At 44.4% G+C, this 22,652-nt stretch overlaps 1 protein-coding gene across 1 annotated transcript in view; it reads right to left on the reverse strand.

The window, feature by feature from the left end:
- LOC117355284 (zinc finger protein 208-like) overlaps positions 1 to 22,652 on the reverse strand; it is a 97,430-nt gene that overhangs the window by 63,146 nt on the left and 11,632 nt on the right. Inside the window, exons 3-6 of the mRNA XM_033933603.1 lie at positions 14,289 to 15,125; positions 11,722 to 11,807; positions 6,599 to 6,725; positions 4,963 to 5,073 (exon numbers count right to left, since the gene is read on the reverse strand). Coding sequence (XP_033789494.1) covers positions 4,963 to 5,073; positions 6,599 to 6,725; positions 11,722 to 11,807; positions 14,289 to 15,125 — 1,161 coding nt within the window. The remainder of the gene's footprint in view (positions 1 to 4,962; positions 5,074 to 6,598; positions 6,726 to 11,721; positions 11,808 to 14,288; positions 15,126 to 22,652) is intronic.

Here is a 22,652-nt window from a genome sequence, read left to right on the forward strand (position 1 = left end):
TTTGGCCAGGTACTAGGGACCTGGATTGGCCACCGTGAGAACTGACTACTGGACCATTGGTCTGACCCTGTAAGGCTATTCTTAGGTTCTACCATAATATCAGAACCCCCAAAATGCTAAAGAATAAAAGTGAGTTCAATCTAGATGGCATTCTCACCGTAAATGCTGGGGTAGAGAATTCCACATGGCTGGTTCCCAGTAAAGGAAAGCTGGTTCTTTAGTAAAGGGGTGTCTAGCTAGCGGGCCACATGCAGCCTGGCTTGAAATGGGATTGGTCCATTGTGCCCCAGATGAACCAGTAAAAATTCATGAGTCTCTTCGAAACCAGTCCAGCGGAAACAGCCATCCTGAGCAGTGAGCTGAGCACGCATGAAGTGAGAGCACAGCTTATGCTGCTGTTGATTGGTCTGGAGGTGATCACATGCAAGCTTAGAGCGAGACTCGGAGACGCTAGAGGGGAAGGTGCAGAGCCGGTGGCAGGTTGCCAGTGAAATATCATTGCTTCACGGAGAGACAGTAGGAGATGCTGGCTGGGGAGTGATGGGGTGATAAATGCTGGCTCAGGAGGGATAGGAATGCGTGTAAGAAATGGCTGGAAAGGGACAGGGTTGAGAGAAATGCTGGCTGGGAGGGAGGACAGGCATGAGAGAGAGGGATGCATGAGAGATGCAGACTTGATGGGGTAAGGGAGAGATGCTGGCTCAGGGGTGGAAGATCCAACACACCAAGAAGAATATAACATAGAGAAGAGCTCCTAGATGGGAAATGAGCACAGAGATAGAGACCACTGAAGCAATGTTGGGCACAAAGAGGGACAGACATGGCGAAGAATGCTTGATAGGGAGAGCATTGAGACAGGAGCATGAAAGGACTGCTAGACACAGGGGCATTGCTTGAAAGTGGGTGATTCTAACAGAGGGAAGATGGAAGCAGAAAAATGAAGAAGAACACAGAGGGGAAGAAGCTCATGACAGAGATGAGAGGGAGAGGGGACAAAATATAAAATAGGGAAGACAGTTAAACCCCTCCTCCCCCAAGAAAAGCAAGAAAGAGACTATGGGACCTAAGTTAATAGACTGGACATCCCTCTTTCTGGTCATCTTTGCAGGGGGGATGGGTTCCCCATCGCGGCCGCTAAACTGATCACAATCAGCTCAGCGGCACCATGATTCTCTAAACGGTGCCTGTGACATGGACGCCGGTTAGAGAATCATGGTGGTTAGGTAGGATTAGACGTCTATCCGTCAGGAAGATGCGATTCTCAAAAGCCGCTTAGATGCCTTCTGAGACTGGGCGTCCTATACAGAATCCGGCCCGTTATGTCCAGAAGTTTGAGGAGCTTTTAACTTCGAGAAGGACTTTTACGTTAAGTGCTTGTTTTGTGTTTTTCTTGAATGTTTGATATTTGGGTTTTGGTCTTTTGTACTTTTGCGGTTAGTTAGAATACTGTGATGCATCTGAACAGGAGCTTCACGTTGTCTGTTTCTTTTGTATTTTATGCCAACTGTCCAACATTATATGGCTCTCGATATATAAGACATTGAGCATCTCGGACCTCTGAGGAAGGAATGTTTTTCGAAACACGGACAGTGTCGGATCCTGTCTTCTTACATCATTTCTGCAGTTCTTCCTTTTGTTACTGTTGATCGACTTTCACTGCAGACCTATTGGATTTTCTTTGTTTTAGCTTCTGGTCTTTAGAATTCTGATGTCGGAGAGGACGTTCTGGGCCAGCCAATCACTGCCTGGCTGGCCCAGAACGTCCTCTCCGACTTCATAATTGAGTCGGAAAGACTTCCTGTCTGCTTTAGTAACTGCAGCATGAGCATGGCGGTAAGAGCAGGGGAAAAGGAAGGAGGCTTTTTTTTTTTTGAGCGGCAGGGAGGCAGCAGGCTGGCTTTGGCTAGGGAGGAAGAAAGGTAGACAGGCACAGGCAGGCAGGCAGGCAGGCTTCGGGGGTGGGGGTGGGACAAAGTGTGGAAGGCAGTGACAGGGACATAGGAAGGAGGCACTAGGGGCACTAAAGACATGGGAAGGAGGCACTGGGGGAACTAAAGACAGGAAGGGGCACTAAGGACATGGGAAGGAGGCACTGGGGCACTAAAGACATGGGAAGGAGGCACTGGGGACACTAAAGACATGGGAAGGAGGCACTGGGGACACTAAAGACAGGAAGGGGCACTAAGGACATGGGAAGGAGGCACTGGGGCACTAAAGACATGGGAAGGAGGCACTGGGGACACTAAAGACAGGAAGGGGCACTAAGGACATGGGAAGGAAGTACTGGGGCACTAAAGACATGGGAAGGAGGCACTGGGGACACTAAAGACAGGAAGGGGCACTAAGGACATGAGAAGGAAGCACTGGGGCACTAAAGACATGGGAAGGAGGCATCGGGGGCACTAAAGACAGAAAGGGGCACTAAAGACATGGGAAGGAGGCACTGGGGGCACTAAAGACAGAAAGGGGCACTAAAGACATGGGAAGGAGGCACTGGGGGCACTAAAGACAGAAAGGGGCACAAAAGACATGGGAAGGAAGTACTGGGGCACTAAAGACATGGGAAGGAGGCACTGGGGGCACTAAAGACAGGAAGGGGCACTAAGGACATGAGAAGGAAGCACTGGGGCACTAAAGACATGGGAAGGAGGCATCGGGGCACTAAAGACAGAAAGGGGCACTAAAGACATGGGAAGGAGGCACTGGGGGCACTAAAGACAGAAAGGGGCACTAAAGACATGGGAAGGAGGCACTGGGGCACTAAAGACAGGAAGGGGCACTAAGGACATGGGAAGGAAGCACTGGGGCACTAAAGACATGGGAAGGAGGCACTGGGGGCACTAAAAACAGGAAGGGGCACTAAGGACATGGGAAGGAGGCATCGGGGGCACTAAGGACATAGGAAGGAAAGAGGGAGGGAATAGAAAGGGACAATTCTTGGGCCTGAGTGCAGAAAGAAAGAAATGAAAGAAAGGATACACAGACAGAAGGAAACGCAACCAGAGACTCATGAAATCAATCACCAGACTGCAAAGGTAGGAAAAATTATTTTATTTTCTATTTAGTGATCAAAATGTGTCAGTTTTGAGAAGTTATATCTGCTGTCTATATTTTGCACTATATTTGTTTATTTTTCTATAGTTACTGAGGTGACCGAGCTTGCGGAGATGGGGCGGAAACAGGGTTTTAAAATTTTAGTCCTAGTAGTTTGCCAGTCCACAAAATAATTATTTTATTTCTGCTGGTCCACAGGTGTAAAAGGTTGAAAAACACTGATGTAGAGCATGCTGGCTTTCTTTTTCGTCCAGCCGCACGTGTTCAAAAAGCCGCGCTTGCACGGCTGCTCAAGTTGATCAGTCTTCTCCTCTCTTACAACTTCCTGTTTCCGGTTGCGTCAGAGGAGAATATTGAACAAATGAGCACCCGCACGTGCGACTGGGTGAAAAAGAAAGCCGGCATACTCTACATCTAAGGTGAGATGGAGGGAGGGAGATGGCGGAACACTGCAGTCGGTCGGGTGTCTGCTGTTTTTGTATCACTGCCTGCCTGCGCTCACGTTCCAGATCCTCCTGCATTTTTAGTGTGCACAATTGACCTGATTTGAGCTATAGGTGAACATGGGGGACACGTCATTGAAAGGGAGGACAAGTCATTTGATTTATTTTATGTTCTGTTTTTACTACAGGGCAGAGGCACTAAAACAGATTCTCAGTGCAGTAGTAGTAGTGGCAGGACTCTCTTCTGTCTTCATGGTGTTTCACAGTACTGAGGCTTATATGGATGCTGCGGGGACGGTGACGGGGCGGTGAATGGGATGGCAGTGTCGGTGACGGGGCGGTGAAGGGAATGGCGATGACGGGGCGGTGCAGAGGATGATGGGCCGGGGACGGTGCACTGACGGGAACAAATTTTTTCCCCGTGTCATTCTCTAAAGGAAAGGTCATTTTTAATAATATGAAATTGCCAATCTGTTGCACCTCAGTTATAAGAACATAAGAATTGCCGCTGCTGGATCAGACCAGTTGTCCATCGCGACCAGCAGTCCGCTATTTGTTTATATGGAAAAAAAATTTTAATAAAAATATTTGAACTTAACCCCCCCCCAAAAAAAAAAAACAACAACAACAATTTTAATGGGACACTGTGGAGAGGAACCCAAAAAGCATTAATACTTTACCTGAGTGATCCTCCACATGCGCCGCCGACAGTGGGAGCAGCCACAGGCTTCCGCATCCCCGGTCTGAAAAGGTTCACCTTGGCTCTAATAGAAGTGAATGGGAGAACCAGGAGCGCGCATCCCTGGTCATCAGAGCAGGGATGCAGAAGCCTGTGGTTGCTCCTGATGTCAGCGGAGCATGTGGAAGATTGCACAGTCAGGGTATTACTGCTTTTTGGGGTTCCTTTCCACAGTGTCCCTTTAATGAAGGTTTATTATTAGATACGTACATCTTCTATATTAGTGATTGCAAATTTGGGACCTGCTCAACCTTTTTTTTTGCTCATCAGCTAACATTAAGTGTTTGTGTAGCCCCCAATTTTTTTTTTCTTCCAATGCAGCCCAGAGAAGCCAAAAACTTGGACACCCCTGCTCAAGTAGGATCTGATTTTGCTCAAGATAGAGACAGGATAAGATGGTTCTGGTTCTAAGATCTTAAGGTGGGATGGTAAAGGATCAATAAGTTATTCAAGATAAACCTCAGTAAAAGGCTGTGTCAGAACCAACATCTTAAATTTGGCTTGATAAAATATGGTAACCAACGGGCTTCAGGAGTGGAAAACCATGGCAAGAACTCCCAGCTTCTACAAAAGTATTAATAGCTGTATTTTGAATGTTTTGGAAGTGGTTGATAATATATTTGGTTAGCTCACAAAAGAGAAGCTTCAGTAATCAAGTCAACTCAAGACAAGACCATGAACCAACTTGTAAACCCCATATCATTCTGTAGAGTATTTGTTACTCACCCGTGTCTGAATGTCTAACTTCTCTCTCTCCTGACTCCTGGGGATTCTGGATATTTGGCTCTCCATCTTGTTTAATCCACGAGAACAGAACAGGACTTATCCTTACAGAGCCTGTTTCCAGGAATAAACATGAAAACTCAGTTATACCTCCCCTTTATTCAAAGAAAAATATGCAGCAAGATTTCAAAGTATCAGCTATGATGAATTTTTATTTATTTATTTGGATGTATTAACCACCTTTATGAAGAGATTCACCCAAGGCAGTGTACAGCAGATACAGTGTGACATAACATTAGAGCTTAAAATGGCCCTTTGGTATGACTTTTAAGATGCCAGTTAAAAACCTGCTCTACAAATTTGTAGGTTGAGTCTAACTGAGACAAGGCCAGCTCCTGCCTATAAAACAAGGAACCTTCCTGAGAACGTAAGAGAGATATCGGTGAGTGACTGATGTGACTCCTGGATAGAAGTCCAAGTCCAATTTGTACCACAAATATAGCAAAAATCTAAGCAGTTAACAAAGTAATTAAAATACAAGGAAGGGGAAACTGACAAGACATAAAAACAAGAGCGATGAAGTTTCCAAGATGGTTTTTTTAAATGTCCGGGCCTGATCCTTTTAGCTTCCTTTTAACCATTTTCTCATTTTACCATAGTCAACTTTTCAAAAATTAACCCTCCCCCTTTTACAAAACTGCAGCGCGGTATATTTGAATATGTTTTAGCACTTATTTGAACAACAAGGCTAGTCAAAAACTTTTCTTCGCCACCTGCAGCATTCAAATAGTACCGCCGCCAACTTGCACGTTTCGTGATACCAATCACTGCTTCAAGGAGCGGTATTATATTCAAAAATATAAAAATACAAGTTACATATATATTTAAGTACTTTAAAGAAAAGTTTAAACAGTTTTCATTTTGAAACACGTGAGCTGATGAGGAAGCCCAATGGCAAAAAACCTCTAAAATTATCTGTTTAGAGCACCACATCTGATGGCTCTAATGTTGAGTGTTTCAGAACGATAGTTGAACGTTTGTGAGAAGAGAGGAAAAGAATGTTAATATCCCCTATGTGAACAATTATGCGACTGATGATTTGAGTCTAAGGTGTGGATGATTTGGATTGAACAGACTCTAATTAAAATCATTTTGACCAGTTAAAGCGGTTCTTTAAATCTCTTGCAGTGTTGTGATTTCCACAATAAACTTTCTCTGAACCTCAGTTGTGCTCAAGGTGGTCCTTTGCTCAGAGAGCTTGGAGTGCTAATTAGGAGTCATATTTGGAGTTTTAGACCAAATCCACTATTTGTCACAGAAGGAAAGAGGAATGACCTGGTTGAACATCAGCTGGTCTCAAATAACGCTTCCAGGTACAATGTAATCTTCTGCAGCCAGAGTCTGACCATTTGGGCTACTCTGACCCTGAATTTTAGCTCTTTTTCAAGAAATAGAGAATAATTCATCTCTGATTTCAAAGGGAAAAAAAAATTGTAGGACACACAAAAGTGTCTTATGGTCCCTGACACTGTCAGCTTAAGATAAAGGTTAGTAGAGAGATCCTGATCACACTTGGAAGTTTCTGGAGCAAAGGAGAGCAGAAAATTGTGTCCTATTAGTTGAATATTTTAGTCCTTACCTAGGGAGAGCAGAGTCTCATAATTCTCCTTCATCACCTCCCTGTAAAGCTCCTTCTGCCCTTCATCTAAATATTCCCACTCCTCCTGGGAGAAAGAGACAGCCACGTCCTCAAACTTCACCTGCATCTGAAAGACAAACCAGGAACACCCTCAGCGCCTTCTGCATCACCATCATTGTAGACCTGGTGCCTGTATGTTACTTAGTGTGCAACTGCAAGGGGAGGCCAAGTGACCTATAGTGGAACTTAGGAAGTCAAATGTAATAACCTACTGGGTTGAGAATGAAGGGAGAATGCAGGTGAGGAGTGGCCCCTTTGAAGGGAGGACAAAAGCATTGACAAAAGCATTGACAAATTTTCTTCTTCCCTTCTCTCTTTCTTTCTTCTCCCTTTTCCCCTTCAGCCATTATTGTAGACCTGGTGGTCCCTTAATCCTCCATTGCCCCCTTGGAGTGTGGTGGTGTCATTCCAAGTCCCCTCCCCCCATCTTGCCCCTCCCCCTGCCAGGAAAAGTGGGGGAGCTCCTACCTGAGCAGAAGCTCCTGCAGCCATTTCCCTGGGCTGGGAGGAGAGAGAAGAGCAGAAGCTGAAAGAAACTGGCCACCTGAGGCTCCAGCACAAGATGGACGACTGTGTACTTCCGGCCATTTACCGATGATGTCACAAAGAGGGCGGAGCCCCACTGACAGCAACTCCTAGATAACGCTCTGCAGCTGCAGCTCCCCATCTCCTCCTCTTCCCGCCCCCAGGGAAAGTCTGATCAATCAGCAGCGGATTGCAGCTGAAACTCCTCCTTCTTTCTCCCTTATCCGTGCTAGGGGGCGGACCCTTCCGCTCCAGGAACCATCCTGGCCAATCAGCACTAAAAGGGGCAGAGCCAGAAGACCGTCCGTCACTCACTGGGATCAGCCTCTAGTGTGAAGCTCCGCCCCCTCCCTTGTGACGTCTCCAGCCTTCTCGGCTCCTCCCCCAATCCCTTTCTAATCCTGAGGGAGGAGATTCCCCCCAACAAACACTGGGAGAACCAAGACTGGGAATGATGTGGGGAAATGTGTCCCTGTCCCTGAGAGCTCAGTCTCTGTCTGATCCCATCCGCTCAAGCCTCTAATAGTTATCATTTTCTACTGAACTTATCTTTTATTAAAGAAGGAAAAGAAACGCTATTCTGTACAATTGTCATTTTATAAATCACATAGAATAGAGAACAAATAGTAGAAGAAAATCGATTCCAGAGACAGGAAAATGGTAAAAGCAGAGGCTGAGGGTGGTAGATTCAAGAGTAATGTTAGGAAATTCTTCTTTACGGAGAGGGTGGTGGATGTCTGAGGGATGGTTCAAACAAGCGAGGGATGAACACTGAAAATAATGGTATACATTGAAGGAACTGGGCAGACTTGCACGGTCTGTGTCTCTATATGACTGTTTGCTTGCAGGATGGTTTAGAATCTAAACTTTAGATCAGTGGTTCTCAAATTCTTCAAGTACCCCCTAAGCCTAACAACTATCAACCGAGTACCTCTGCCCAAGATCTGCCCCTGTCCCCACCCCTAATAATAGCACTAATGTTTCTCCCCCCAAATCTCTCCCTTCCTCTCCTTCATCCCAATTCTTCCTCTTTCTTTTCTCTCCCCCACCTGTGCAACATCTTTCTTCCCCTCTCACCCATCCCCCTGTGCAGCAGAACCCTTGCCCTGCATCTATCCTTCCTTTCCTCCCTCTCTCCCATCCCTTGTGCAGCAGAACCCTTGATTACCCGCATCCTGCCGCCACATAGCCGAACCCCCGCTGCCCCTCTATCCTTCTATACGAATCCTGCCAACCACGAGCCATACCTTCCTCCAGAGCAGCGTCAAGCCAGCACCACTCTAAACAGGCTAATTCACAGCCTTCTCATGGGGGAATTCCCTCTGCCATCAGATTACATCATCAGTACCGCAGCACATGGAAGGCCCTGTGTCCCTTTGGTTAACTACCAACCGAGTATCCACATGCAAGCTCCATCACAGACCCCACCCCCTAATAGTAATACTAATTGTAATATAAGAACATAAGAATTGCTGCTGCTGGGTCAGAGCAGTGGATCATCGTGTCCAGCAGTCCGCACCCACGGTGGCCTCTAGGTCAAAAATCAGTGCCCTGAGACCAGCCCTACCTGCATACGTTCCGGTTCAGCACAAACTTTTCTTACTTTGTCTTGACTCCCTGGAGGGTGTTTTCCGCTATAACAGACTCCGGAAGAGCGTTCCAGTTTTCTACCATTCTCTGGCTGAAGAACTTCCTTATGTTTGTACGGAATCTATCCCCTTTTAACTTTAGAGAGTGTCCTCTCGTTCTCTCTACCTTGGAGAGAGTGAACAACCTGTGTTTATTTACTAAGTATATTCCCTTCAGTATCTTGAATATTTCGATCATGTCCCCTCTCAGTCTCCTCTTTTCAATGCACTGTGCACATAGAAAATTTATATTAAGTTTCCTTTTTTGTTGGTTTTCAAAGAGGTCAAGGCAGATGACTTTAAAATATGTAAAGAGTAACAACTATAGAAAAATGGACAAATAAAGAGCAAAACATAGACACAAGAAATAAATTCACAGAATTAACACATTTTGATCACTAAATTGAAAATAAAATTATCTTTCCTACCTTTGTGGTCTGGTGATTTCATGGACATGGGAGTGGCCAGCATTGTGATGGACTGGCCACCCAGACATGGCAAGAGTAATGGGGCACCTTACAGGGCACTGCTGTGAACTTCACACAAAGGGTGCCACATAAGCATCTCACCACAACACCCTTATAGGTCATGGTGAGCCACCCAAAGAACCACTATAAGCACCTGTCTACAACCCCAATAGCCCTTATGGTTGCAGGTGGCACCTATATGGCAGTAGAATAGGATTTGGGTTTTTTTTGGTGGCCTCACATTTTCCACCATTGATGTTAGCTTGGCTTATGGGCCTGGGTCCTCCTTACTAGCCCCCCCCCCTAAAATAAAATCTATTTAAGCCACCTCTGTGCAGCTCTACTAGGCTTTCCAGAGGCAGGTATGTATGTTTTCATTCTGAGCTTTGTGGGGGTGCGACGGGGTCAGTAAACATGGGAGGGGGGTGTCTTTACTTTGTCCCTGCCTTGGTTATCTGGTCACTATGGATACCTTTTGGGCACTTATAAATGTCTTTCCATCGTCTCAAACGCAAAACCTTTGCAGGGCCACATTTTGGATTTTTAGGTACTTAGAGGGCCTCAGAAAAAAAATAATGTCTTATTACAGAAATGACAATTTTGAATGAGGTAAAACTCTATAGTTTATAACTCTTTCCTTTTGGCTAAATCTTAATAATAACATTGTAATTTATAGCTAAAGCGACATATGATCAAGCAATTTCTGCTTCATAGTTGTTTCTTCCACCACTCTAAGATATGAATCCTTTTGGGCGTTTTTAAAGCTAAGGGATCACTCTATCCTTTACCACATTCTGATCAGGTATATGGTTTCTCTCCAGTATGAATCCTCTCATGTACTTTTAAACATGATCACACACTAAAGCTTCTCCCACATATTGGACATGTAAATGTTTTTTCTCCAGTATGAATCCTCTTATCTATTTCTAACACTGAGGATTGACTATGTCTTTTCTCATTATTCTGAATAGGTAAATGGTTTCTCTCCAATATGAATTAGCTCATGCATTCTTAAAGTTGCCTTTAGTCTAAACGTTTTTCCACATTTGGAACAGATATATGGTTTCTCTCCAGTATGAATACTCTTGTGAAGGTTTAAATTTGATTGCCGATTAAAGTTTTTACTACATTCTGGACATGTATATGGTTTTTCTCCAGTATGAATCCTCTTATGAAGGTTTAAACTTGATTTCCAATTAAAGCTTTTCCTACATTCTAGACATGTATATCGTTTCTCTCCAGTATGAATCCTCTTGTGAAGGTTTAAATTCGATTGCAGAGTAAAGGTTTTTCTACATTCTGGACATGTATATGGTTTCTCTCCAGTATGAATCCTCTTGTGACGGTTTAAATTTGATTGCCGAGTAAAGGTTTTTCTACATTCTGGACATATAAATGGTTTTTCTCCAGTATGAATCCTCTGATCTATTTCTAACACTGAGGATTGACTATGTCTTTTCCCATATTCTGAATAGGTAAATGGTTTCTCTCCAATATGAACTATCTCATGAATTCTTAAAGTTGCCTTTAGTCTAAACGTTTTTCCACATTTGGAACAGATATATGGTTTCTCTCCAGTATGAATACTCTTGTGAAGGTTTAAATTTGATTGCCGATTAAAGTTTTTACTACATTCTGGACATGTATATGGTTTTTTTCCAGTATGAATCCTCTTGTGAAGGTTTAAACTTGATTTCCAAGTAAAGCTTTTCCTACATTCTAGACATGTATATGGTTTCTCTCCAGTATGAATCCTCTTGTGAAGGTTTAAATTCGATTGCAGAGTAAAGGTTTTTCTACATTCTGAACATGTATATGGTTTCTCTCCAGTATGAATCCTCTTGTGACGGTTTAAATGCGATTGCCGAGTAAAGGTTTTTCTACATTCTGGACATATAAATGGTTTTTCTCCAGTATGAATCCTCTGATCTATTTCTAACACTGAGGATTGACTATGTCTTTTCCCATATTCTGAATAGGTATCTGGTTTCTCTCCGATATGAATCCTCTCATGTGTTCTTAAAGTTGATTGGTCTCTAAACCTTTTCCCACATTCTGAACAGGTATATGGTTTTTCTCCAGTATGAATCCTCTCATGATGTCTTAAAGTTGATTGGTCTCTAAACCTTTTCTCACATTCTGAACAGGTATATGGTTTTTCTCCAGTATGAATCATCTCATGATGTCTTAAAGTTGATTGCTCTCTAAACCTTTTCCCACATTCGCAACAGGTATATGGTTTCTCTCCAGTATGAATCCTCTTGTGAAGACTTAAATGTGATTTCTGAGTAAAGCTTTTCCCACATTCTGTACATGTATATGGTTTCTCTCCAGTATGAATCCTCTGGTGCTTTTTTAAAGCTGAGGGATGACTTAAGCTTTTCCCACATTCTGAACAGGTAAACAGTTTCTTTCTGGTATGATTCCTCTTATGCTTTCTTACATTTGATTGGTGATTAAAACTTTTCCCACATTCTGGACTTGTAAATGGCCTCTCACTCTCAAGGATTCTCTGAAGACATTTTAAACCTGTTTGATGATAAAAAGTTTTATTATAATAGAAAGATGTAGAATGTTTCTCTCCCATTTAGATTATTATGTGCACTCTTAGATATGATATAAAAGCTTATTTTAAAGTAATTTGTTTTATTCCTGCTTGTATTACTTGTTGAATTGATATGGTCAATATTCAGCCGAGGGGAACTGAGTATTTTCTATAAAGCCGATAACTGCTAACTAGATTAGTCCCAGGTAGTCAATACTGGGCCGCATCCGGGCACCAGCATTAAAAATCTGGTTCTTCGGTGATGGCTGAAATTATGTGGTTACAGCTGGAATATTCAGTGCAGTACCCACATAGCTAACTGGACACAGAAGTGGTATTTAAGCAGTCTTAGCTGCCCAGTTAGTTATGCGGGTAGCGGCATTGAATGTTGCCACTGTATGTCAGCATAATCTCAGGATCTGACTTGACTCCAGCCCTGGCCCATGTTAACACTACCTGGATCGTGCTGGGATGATCAGCACTGCTACTGCTGCTGCTTGTATGATGAACCATTTACTAGTGAATGCTGCTCTGCTACTCTTTTTCAGTCTTGAATGCTGACGAAAGGACTTTCCTACAGTGCATGTCATGTGACCTATGTATGTCATCTCTACTCACGAGTGATTTAAAAATTGAATTGGGTCTTGCTTCTTGGGGTGAACTCTCTGGAGGAACTGGAACTTTGCCTGCTCATGGTAACAGAGTAAATAACAGCAGAAAAAGACCTGAATGGTCCATCTAGTCCAGGGGTAGGCAATTCCGGTCCTCGAGAGCCATAGGCAGGTCAGATTTTCAGGATACGTGCTGAGCTCCATGCCTACGTGACAGAGACTGTTGCTGATTCGTGAGCAGGTGTCATGTGCAGGCTAGAGTAGGCAAACAGGGTCCTCCCTCCTCCTCCCCCCCCCCCCCCCCGGAACAAACCTGAAATGCGCTAACTTTGCCGGTCACGCACAGGGCCCAGTTCTGCTGAATGAGCCGCGATCTGTGGCTCAGAGCTGAACGGGGATCGGTCGGTGGACGCCGATGGCTGCTGAACTGAAGCTTCAAAAACCCAATGAGGAGCTGCGACCAAGGATCTTGGACTGCAGCAAGCGAGGATGAAAACTGCTCTGCCACTACCAGAATGATCCAGCTTTCTGAAGCCCCGTGAACTTGGTTGGATGGTCTGCTCTGTCTACCAAAACTTGCCATTTCTTTCCCTCACTCTGGCTCTCTTATTCCACTTATTTCCTAGTCTGTCACTAATTCTATCATCTTTCTCGCCCATCATTCAGCATTTCCCCCTCTCTCTCTCTCCTCCCCTTCTCTCCAGCATTAGTCCTCTCTTTTCTCTCCAGCATCTTCCCTCTCCTCCATTTCCATCCAGCATCTGCCCCTCTCTCTCCTGCTTCTGCCCCCACTATCACCCCATCCATCATCCACCCTTCCCTCCCCCTTCCATCCTGCATCTGCCAATCTTTCTCTCTCCCCTTTCAGCCCAGCATCTGCTTCATTTCACTTTTTCTCCCTTCTATTCAGTGTCTGCCCCATCTTTCTCTTTCCTCCCTTCCATTCCTATCCTCCCCCTCTCCTCCCTCCATTCAATGCCTTCCTCCCCTATCCTCTTCTTTATATCCATCATGTCTTTTTCTCGCTCCCCAGGCATTCCAGCTTGTCTGTTATCTTTCCCCTTTCATCCAGTGTGTCTGATCCCTCCCTCTTTCTATCTACAATCTGTCTCCTCTCACCTTCTACATCCAGTATCTATCCCCTCCCACCTGACACCTCAGTCGCCGCCAGATTGACGTGAAGCCTTCCCTCCAACGTCAGCTCTGACTTCTTTGCGAGCGGGGGGCGGGAGCGATGCCGGTTCTCGGGGGGGGGGGGGGGGTGCTCACAAATCGAGTCAACACTCGGTTTGCGAGACAAGTTTTGCAAGAATGTTTTGCTCGTCTTGCAAAACACTCGCAAACCGAGGTTTGACTGTATAATGAATTATAACATATATTCTTATATTCGCAGTTTATTTTGAAGACCCCTGAAGAAGCCAATAAGCAGGTGAAACGGGGCCCGTAGGGTCAACAGCTGCGAGGAGCAGTAACGGCATAAGAGTAGAAACAAAAGATAAGTGCCGATTATTAAGCTCCTAGTTTGTTGCTATTTTAATAAGTTTCACGTTATACAGCACTTTATTGTTTGGCACAGCATACAGCACTTTAAAAAAGTTTACAAACATAGCTCGCAGCTCGATGAAAGATACCATGTTCCTGAAATAGCTGATTTAAAAACCTTGAATAATCAGTGCAGGAATCTGAGAGCTTAGGAGCATTCTCTTACGATTAGGTTATTAAGTCCTATTTCCTATTTTGTCTGTGGACGTAGAGGACTTTGTCCATTGTGAATAGTTTAGTGTTTTTCACAACATGAAAAGGGTCTCAACCTGGGGCAGATTCTCTTGGGCAATAAGAATTGATATATCTTACCAAGGCTTTTTCCAACGGTGTCTTGCAGAATGGATTTCTTTCCTTTCCTCTTTGCCTGATGGAGCTGAAAAGCCATTTGGTCGCTGTTTTTACTTCGTAAGGGTCTCTCTTCTCTCGGGTGTCTCTGGATCTCAGGGATGTTTGTGAGTTCCCCGTCACTTTTCTCACCCTCAGCGACTGCATCCAGGGAGTGTCTTGCAGGGTCTCTCTGCTTCTCCGTTTCCGCCTTTTGGTCACTGTTTTTACTTCGTAAGGGTCTCTCTTCTCTCAGGTGTCTCTGGAGCTCAGGGATGTTTGTGCGTTCCCTGTCACTTTTTTCACCCTCAGTGACTGCATCCAGGGAGTCTCTTGCAGGATCTCTCTGCTTCTTCTCCAATTCTGCCTTTTGGTTAATGTTTTTACTTCGTAAGGGTCTCTCTTCTCTCGGGTGTCTCTGGTGCTCAGGGATGTTTGTGAGTTCCCTGTTACTTTTCTCACCCTCAGTGACTACATCCAGGGAGTCTCTTGCAGGGTCTCTTGGCTTCTTCTCCGATTCCGCCATTTGGTCGCCGTTTTTACTTCGTAAGGGTCTCTCTTCTCTCGGGTGTCTCTGGAGCTCAGGGATGTTTGTGAGTTCCCTGTCACTTTTCTCACCCTCAGTGACTGCATCCAGGGAGTCTCTTGCAGGGTCTCTCGGCTTCTCCGATTCCTGTTGATAATTCCTTGTGTTTCGACTGTCATTCCTCTGGGAAATATTCTCGCTGACATTTCCTGATTGTCTTGGGATGGGTTCGATTTCCAGAAGCCAATTTACTTGATTCTCCTCCCTCTTCGTCTCCTGCGTTGCCTCAGAATCTGCTGGGTAGATACAAAAGACGGTAAATTAGTGACTATGGAGCACTAGTAACAATCAAGAAACACAATTTCTGGGGTCACACGACTACATGGGACTTCTGAGGTTAAGAAAACTCTGTGAATTAGCACACAGCCCATGAAGGCATCAAAACAGGAACTCCCCCACCCACAACTACAAGCAAAATCATGTTCCCACCTACAACCACCTCTGATCGCATGTTCCCTCTCTCAAGGAAAATTCTAGAGCTGCCTAGGATCCAAGTACATAAACTTTTTGTTTTCAAAACAAGTCCAATAGTTACAAGAGAACTCCAGAAAGAAGATGCTCCCAAAGAAAGAGCAAGAAAAGATTTAAACCTAAGAATGTTATTGCCAATCTGGGGTTTTTAATCATTTTCTAATATTTATTTATTATTTATACTTGATATATCGCCCTGCTGTTAAGAGACCAAACAGCATAGGTTACAATAATAATTTACTACAATATAATCAATAACATAAAAGATGAAACGTCGACGACAACAGGAACCAGTTCAGTTGTGGATTAAGAACTGGTTATTGGATAGAAAACAGAGGGTCGGGTTAAATGGTCATTTTTCTCAATGGAGGAGAGTAAACAGTGGAGTGCCACTGGGGTCTGTACTGGGACCGGTGCTATTTAACTTATTTATAAATGATCTGGAAATTGGAACGACGAGTGGTGATTAAATTTGCAGATGACACTATACTGTTCAAAGTTGTTAAAACGCATGCGGATTGTCAAAAATTGCAGGCGGACCTTAGGAAATTGGAAGACTGGGCGTCCAAATGGCAGATGAAATTTAATGTGGACAAATGCAAAGTGATGCACATTGGGAAGAATAACCCAAATTACAATTACCGGATGCTAGGGTCCACCTTGGGGGTTAGCGCCCAAGAAAAGGATCTGGGTGTCATTGTAGACAATACAATGAAACCTTCCGCCCAATGTGTGGTGGCAGCCAAGAAAACAAACAGGATGCTGGGAATTAATTAAAAAGGGATGGTTAACAAGATCAAGAATGTCATAATGCCCTTGTATTGCTCTATGGTGCGACCTTATCTGGAGTATTGTGTTCAATTCTGGTCTCCTTATCTCAAGAAAGATATAGTGGCGCTAGAAAAGTTTCAAAGAAGAGGAAAGATGAAAACAGTTAGGGCTCTTCAGCTTGGAAAAGAGACAGCTGAGGGGAGATATGTTTGAAGTCTACAAAATCCTGAGTGGAGTAGAACGGGTACAAGTGGATCGATTTTTCTCTCCATCAAAAATTACAAAGACTAGTGGATACTTGATGAAATACTTGTAAAACCAATTGGAGGAATTTTTTTTTCACTCAGAGAATAGTTAAGCTCTGGAACGCATTGCCAGAGGTTGTGGTAAGAGCGGATAGCGTAGCTGGTTTTAAGAAAGGTTTGGACAAGTTCTTGGAAGAAAAGTCTGTTATTGAGAAAGACACAGGGGAAGCCACTGCTCGCCCTGTATCGGTAGCATGGAATACTGCAACTCCTTGGGCTTTGGCCAGGTACTAGGGACCTGGATTGACCACCGTGAGAACGGGCTACTGGGCTTGATGGACCATTAGTCTGACCCAGTAAGGCTATTCTTAGGTTCTACCGTAATATCAGAACCCCAAAATGCTAAAGAATAAAAGTGAATTCAATCTAGATGGCATTCTAACCGCAAATGCTGGGGCAGAGAATCCCTCGTGGCTGCTTTGAAGTTTTTGAATTCATTTCACTGAAAGGGTGGGGCTTTTTTGAGCCGTTCTTTGGCCCTTTATTTTGCCAATTGTTTTGTTACAATCTAATTTTGGCTGGTTTTTTAAAAAATTCCATATTCAATCCATTACTTACCTGGATACTCGGGTCATCAAACAAGGTACCAGATTAGAAACCACAGTGTTCCATAAGGACACCCATCGGAACACCTGTCTCCATTTTTCCAGCTGTCATAGAAACATAGAAATAGACGGCAGATAAGGGCCACGGCCCATCTAGTCTGCCCACCCTAATGTCCCTCCCCTACCTTCGCCCTGTGAATAGATCCCGTGTGACGATCCCATTTGGCCTTAAAATCAGACACGCTGCTGGCCTCAATCACCTGTAGTGGAAGACTATTCCAACGATCAACCACCCTTTCAGTGAAAAAGAATTTCCTGGTGTCAGCTCGTAGTTTCCCTCCCCTAATTTTCCACGGATGCCCTCTTGTTGTCGTGAGACCCTTGAAAAGGAAGATATCTTCCTCCGTCTCCATGCGGCCCGTGAGATACTTGAACGTCTCGATCATGTCCCCCCCTCTCTCTGCGTTCCTCGAGTGAGTATAGCTGCAATTTGTCTAGCAATTCCTCGTATGGGAGATCCTTGAGTCCTGAGACCATCTGGGTCTGTCATCCCACTAAAGTGAAGCAGGCCCTCAGTTTCTCAGGCATCGTAGGATTTGTACCTCTACCGTTGAATTTAAAAGGCAAGCCAGCCTTATGTGGCACCGATTTAGGCAGAGGTGGTATCCTGACTGGGTTTATTAAGCAAGCTTATACTCGCACTAAACCGTTTATTGTTAAGCCCCCTATGTCCTCTGATCGTGCTGGTTTTCTCTGGATTTTCTTCTCTGTGGATATTTTGGGGTCAATTCCTTTTGTTTTTTTGCGTGCTGCTGACAGGGCAGGATTAATTCTTCGAGGGCCCCTAGGCACATAAGTACACTGGGCCCCCACCATTTATCTGTTTTCTTATTTACTCCTTTTTTTCCACTTGTATTTCTTTCTTTTTTTTTAAATTCAAAACAAAGATTAGCATACCAGTGCAGTTTTTCTTCTATGCAACCCCCAAACATCTCTGAACAAACCCCCCCTTCCTTCCCTTCCCACCTACTTACCCAGGACTTTAACTCTGAACCCTTTCCATACATATATAAAAGTGTTCAAATATAATGTAAAGCGGTAATACTATCCGAAATATAAGTACATAAGAACATAAGCAATGCCTCTGCCGGGTCAGACCCGAGGTCCATCGCGCCCAGCAGTCCGCTCACGCGGCGGCCCAACAGGTCCAGGACCTGTGTAGTAATCCTCTATCTATACCCCTCTATCCCCTTTTCCAACAGGAAATTGTCCAATCCTTTCTTAAACCCCAGTACCGTACTCTGCCCTATTACGTCCTCTGGAAGCGCATTCCAGGTATCCACCACCCGCTGAGTAAAGAAAAACTTCCTAGCATTTGTTTTGAATCTATCCCCTTCCAATTTTTCCGAATGCCCTCTTGTTCTTTTATGTTTTGAAAATTTGAAGAATCTATCTCTCTCTACTTTCTCTATGCCCTTCATGATCTTGTAGGTCTCTATCATGTCTCCTCTGAGTCTCCGCTTTTCCAGGGAGAAGAGCTCCAGCTTCTCCAATCTTTCAGTGTATGAAAGGTTTTCCATGCCCTTAATCATTCGTGTCGCTCTCCTCTGGACCCTCTCAAGTATTGCCATATCCTTCTTAAGGTACGGTGACCAATACTGAACACAGTACTCCAGGTGCGGGCGCACCATTGCCCGATACAACGGCAGGATGACTTCTTTTGTTCTGGTCGTAATACCATTTTTAATAATACCCAACATTCTGTTTGCCTTCTTCGCGGCTGCTGCGCATTGCGCCGTTGACTTCATTGTTGTATCCACCAGTACACCCAAATCTCTTTCAAGGTTACTTTCCTTTAATACTAATCCCCCCATTTGGTAGCTGAACATCGGGTTTTTTCTCCCTATATGCATGACTTTGCATTTCCCTACATTGAATTTCATCTGCCATTTATTCGCCCACTCCTCCAGTTTGTTTAGGTCCCTTTGTAGTTCCTCACACTCTTCCATAGTTCTAACCCTTCTACAGAGTTTGGTGTCGTCCGCAAATTTTATAACTTCACAATTCGTCCCCGTTTCCAGGTCATTTATAAATATATTGAACAGCAGCGGTCCAAGTACAGACCCCTGCGGAACTCCGCTCGTGACTTTCCTCCAGCCCGAGTAGTGACCCTTCACTCCAACCCTCTGTCTCCTGTCTGCCAACCAGTGTTTGATCCATCTGTGTACGTCCCCTTCCACCCCGTGGTTCCACAGCTTCCTAAGTAGCCGCTCATGGGGTACCTTGTCAAAGGCCTTTTGGAAGTCAAGGTAAATGATGTCTACAGGTTCCCCTTTGTCCAACTGGCTGTTTACCCCCTCAAAGAAGTGCAGTAAGTTTGTTTGGCACGATCTTCCCTTGCAGAAGCCATGTTGGCTCGCTTTCATCAGCCCATTTTTTTTTATGTGCTCACAGATGCTGTCCTTTATCAGTGCTTCTACCATCTTGCCTGGAACCGATGTCAAACTTACCGGCCTATAGTTTCCCGGGTCTCCTCTTGACCCCTTTTTAAAGATAGGTGTAACATTTGCTATCTTCCAGTCCTCCGGAATCTCTCCAGTTTTCAAGGATAGGTTGCAAACTCGTTGGAGTATTCCCGCTATCTCATTTCTTAATTCTTTTAGTACCCTAGGGTGGATTCCATCCGGGCCTGGGGATTTGTCGCTTTTTGAATCTCTATATTTAAGTCTATATTGATAACCAAGTTTACAACGCCCCTCAACTGCCTCCCTCTACTGTATAAACAACCAAATCTGTAACTCGTCTAGTACGTTCCACTCCATGTATGTTAACTTGTAACGAAACAACAAGGCAATCAGTTCACCAAAGAATCCAACATGAAACAAAAGAAGATCGGCAGACAATAAGGAGATTCAAATCGGGTTTATTCAAGGTGCTCCCAAGAACCATTTCGCCAAACAAGGCTAGTCAACGCTAACAGAAAACCATGTCTTTCATACATACAGAACACAGATATACCCTCACCCAGTATGGAATAAGTAGTCACAAACTAAAAATAGAAATATGTAGATAAAGGTTAAACTGAACCACCAAGAAGCCAAATTACGTACAGTGAAACACCACATAGCCCCTTAATACTCTGCAAAATATAAATATAGCAGATGTAAATTTGAAGAAACTGACAAACAAATCATCACTTTACAAATGTTTTTTTTGTTTTAAATTCTTTATTCATTTTTGCATGTTACAAGTGTAGCAGTTAAACTCATATGAACTTAAAGATACCATTTACAAATGAACAAATAGAAATAAAACAAAAATTGAAAATAAGAATATATCATTTCATTGGACTAATCCATTTTTCAGTTAACTTTCACAGGCCCTCGCCTCCTTCTTCAGGTCAATATAGTATACTGCTGTTACATTATATTGTCCTGACCTGAGAAAGGGGGTTTTGGTCCCTAAAAGTTAGTAAAAAATGTATTAAAATTAGTCCAATAAAAATATTACCTTATTTTCGGTTTATAAATGTTTTATCAATACAACTACAATATTATTTTATTTAAAGCAACAATAAAAAAATTTTTCTACCTTTTGTTGTTTCTGCTTTAATCATCTTGTCTTCACTCTCCTTTCTAGCCAGCATCTGTCTTCTCTCTGTCTTCCATGCAGCATCAGCCCCTTCCATCCACTGTCCGCCCTCTCTCCGTTCCATATGGCAACTTCACTTTCTATGCTCCTTCCATAAACTGTCTATCCTGTGCACCTTCTCTCCTTTGAACATGATTCATTTCAGCTCTGCCACCTTTCCATTTCTCTCTCTCTCTCACCACCCCCTCCATTATGCTCTGGTATCTCTCTCTTCTCCTTTCTTTCCTTCCCACCCCATGGTCTGGCATCTGTCTCTTTACCTTCTCTGGCATCTCTCTCCTTTCCTTTTCTTCTATCTATCCCTCCCCCTCCATGCTCTGACATCTCCTCCTTTCTTTCCCCTTCCTTTTCCCTTGGTCTGGCATATCTTCCTCCTTCCCTCCATGCCCTGGCATCTCTTCCTCCCTCCCTCCCTCTCTTCCTTTCGTGCCCTGGCATCTCTTCCTCCCACCCTTCTTCCCTTCTCTTCATGCCCTGGCATCTCTTCCTCCCTCGCTTTCTTCCCTCCATGCCCTGGCATCTCTTCTTCCCTCCCTCCATCCCTCTCTTCCCTCCATGCCCTGGCATCTCTTCCTCCCACCCTTCCTCCCTTCTCTTCATGCCCTGGCATCTCTTCCTCCCTCCCTCTCTTCCCTCCATGCCCTGGCATGTCTTCCTCCCTCCCTCCCTCTCTTCCCTCCATGCCCAGGCCTAAATGGCAATTAAAATATCAGAAAGTATAAAACAGACACAAGTTTTTCACCTAAATACACCAACTTTTAGCAACGTAATTCTACTTCATTCTCCAGTAAGGTTTGCTTCCGAAACATCAAACATGCAAGACATCAAAAGGCATTTTGTCCAAATCAAAAGTTGCCGAGAGCCTAGTCACGTGAGGGGGCACTTCCTTCCTGACCTACCTTTCACAGTCCGGATGGCGGCGGCAACGCTCTTGCGAGGTTACAGCTGACTGAGACACTTGAGGGAGTCGCGGGCAAGAAAGGAAACAGCTAGCAAAGCTCCCTGAGAGAATTAACTACCTGTGCGTCTGCTTGGGTTATATATATCATCATTTGTCCCTGTCAGAAGATCTATGTGGGACGTATTAGCAGGCAGACAGGACCAAGCTAGTCGAACACAAAAGTAAACTGAACACTGCAAGTCTGAATGCTCCTATGGTGAGCCATTGTGTGGAGTATCAGCATGCATTTACTCAATTGAGATGGCTGGTGATTGAACAGATCCCCCCCCCCCCCTAGCTTTCAGGGTGATAAATTGGCTAGAATCCAACTTAGAGAACAATTTTGGATTTTTGAGCTTTATGCTGTAAAACCTTCTGGACTCAGTGGCTCCCAGTTCGCTTTAGGATCCAGTTTAAATGCACATACATAATCTTCAAGCTTCTCTATGGAATATTTGATCCTTTTGTCCCCTTATGTTGGAATACCCTTAGACTTTGCCATTTGAGAAACACACAAAGATATAAAGCACAGTTACTTACCGTAACAGGTGTTATCCAGGGACAGCAGGCATATATTCTCACATGTGGGTGACGTCATCTACGGAGCCCCAGCGCGGACAGCTTTTCAAGCAAACTTGATTGAAGTTTCAAGTTTGCTATGCTGCACCACGCATGTGCATGCCTTCTTGCCCACTAGAGGGCGCATCCCCACCTCATGGTCCTCAGTTCCATAGCCAGCAAAGAAGCCATCCCCGGGGAGGAGGGCGGGTTGTGAGAATATATGCCTGCTGTCCCTGGATAACACCTGTTACGGTAAGTAACTGTGCTTTATCCCAGGACAAGCAGGCATGATATTCTCACATGTGGGTGACCTCCAAGCCAACCAAAAAAAGGGCAGGTGGGAGGATGGCAATTTAGGAAAACAGGTTACGCAAAACCGACTGGCCAAACCGGCCATCGCTTCTGGACAACGTATCCAGACAGTAGTGGGAGGTGAAAGTATGAACCGAAGACCAAGTGGCAGCCTTGCAGATGTCCTCCACTGGAGTAGATCGGAGGAAAGCAACAGAAGCTGCCATT

The sequence above is a fragment of the Geotrypetes seraphini genome, chromosome 2 (genome assembly GCF_902459505.1).
Source record: "Geotrypetes seraphini chromosome 2, aGeoSer1.1, whole genome shotgun sequence".
NCBI classification, from domain to species: Eukaryota; Metazoa; Chordata; class Amphibia; order Gymnophiona; family Dermophiidae; genus Geotrypetes; species Geotrypetes seraphini.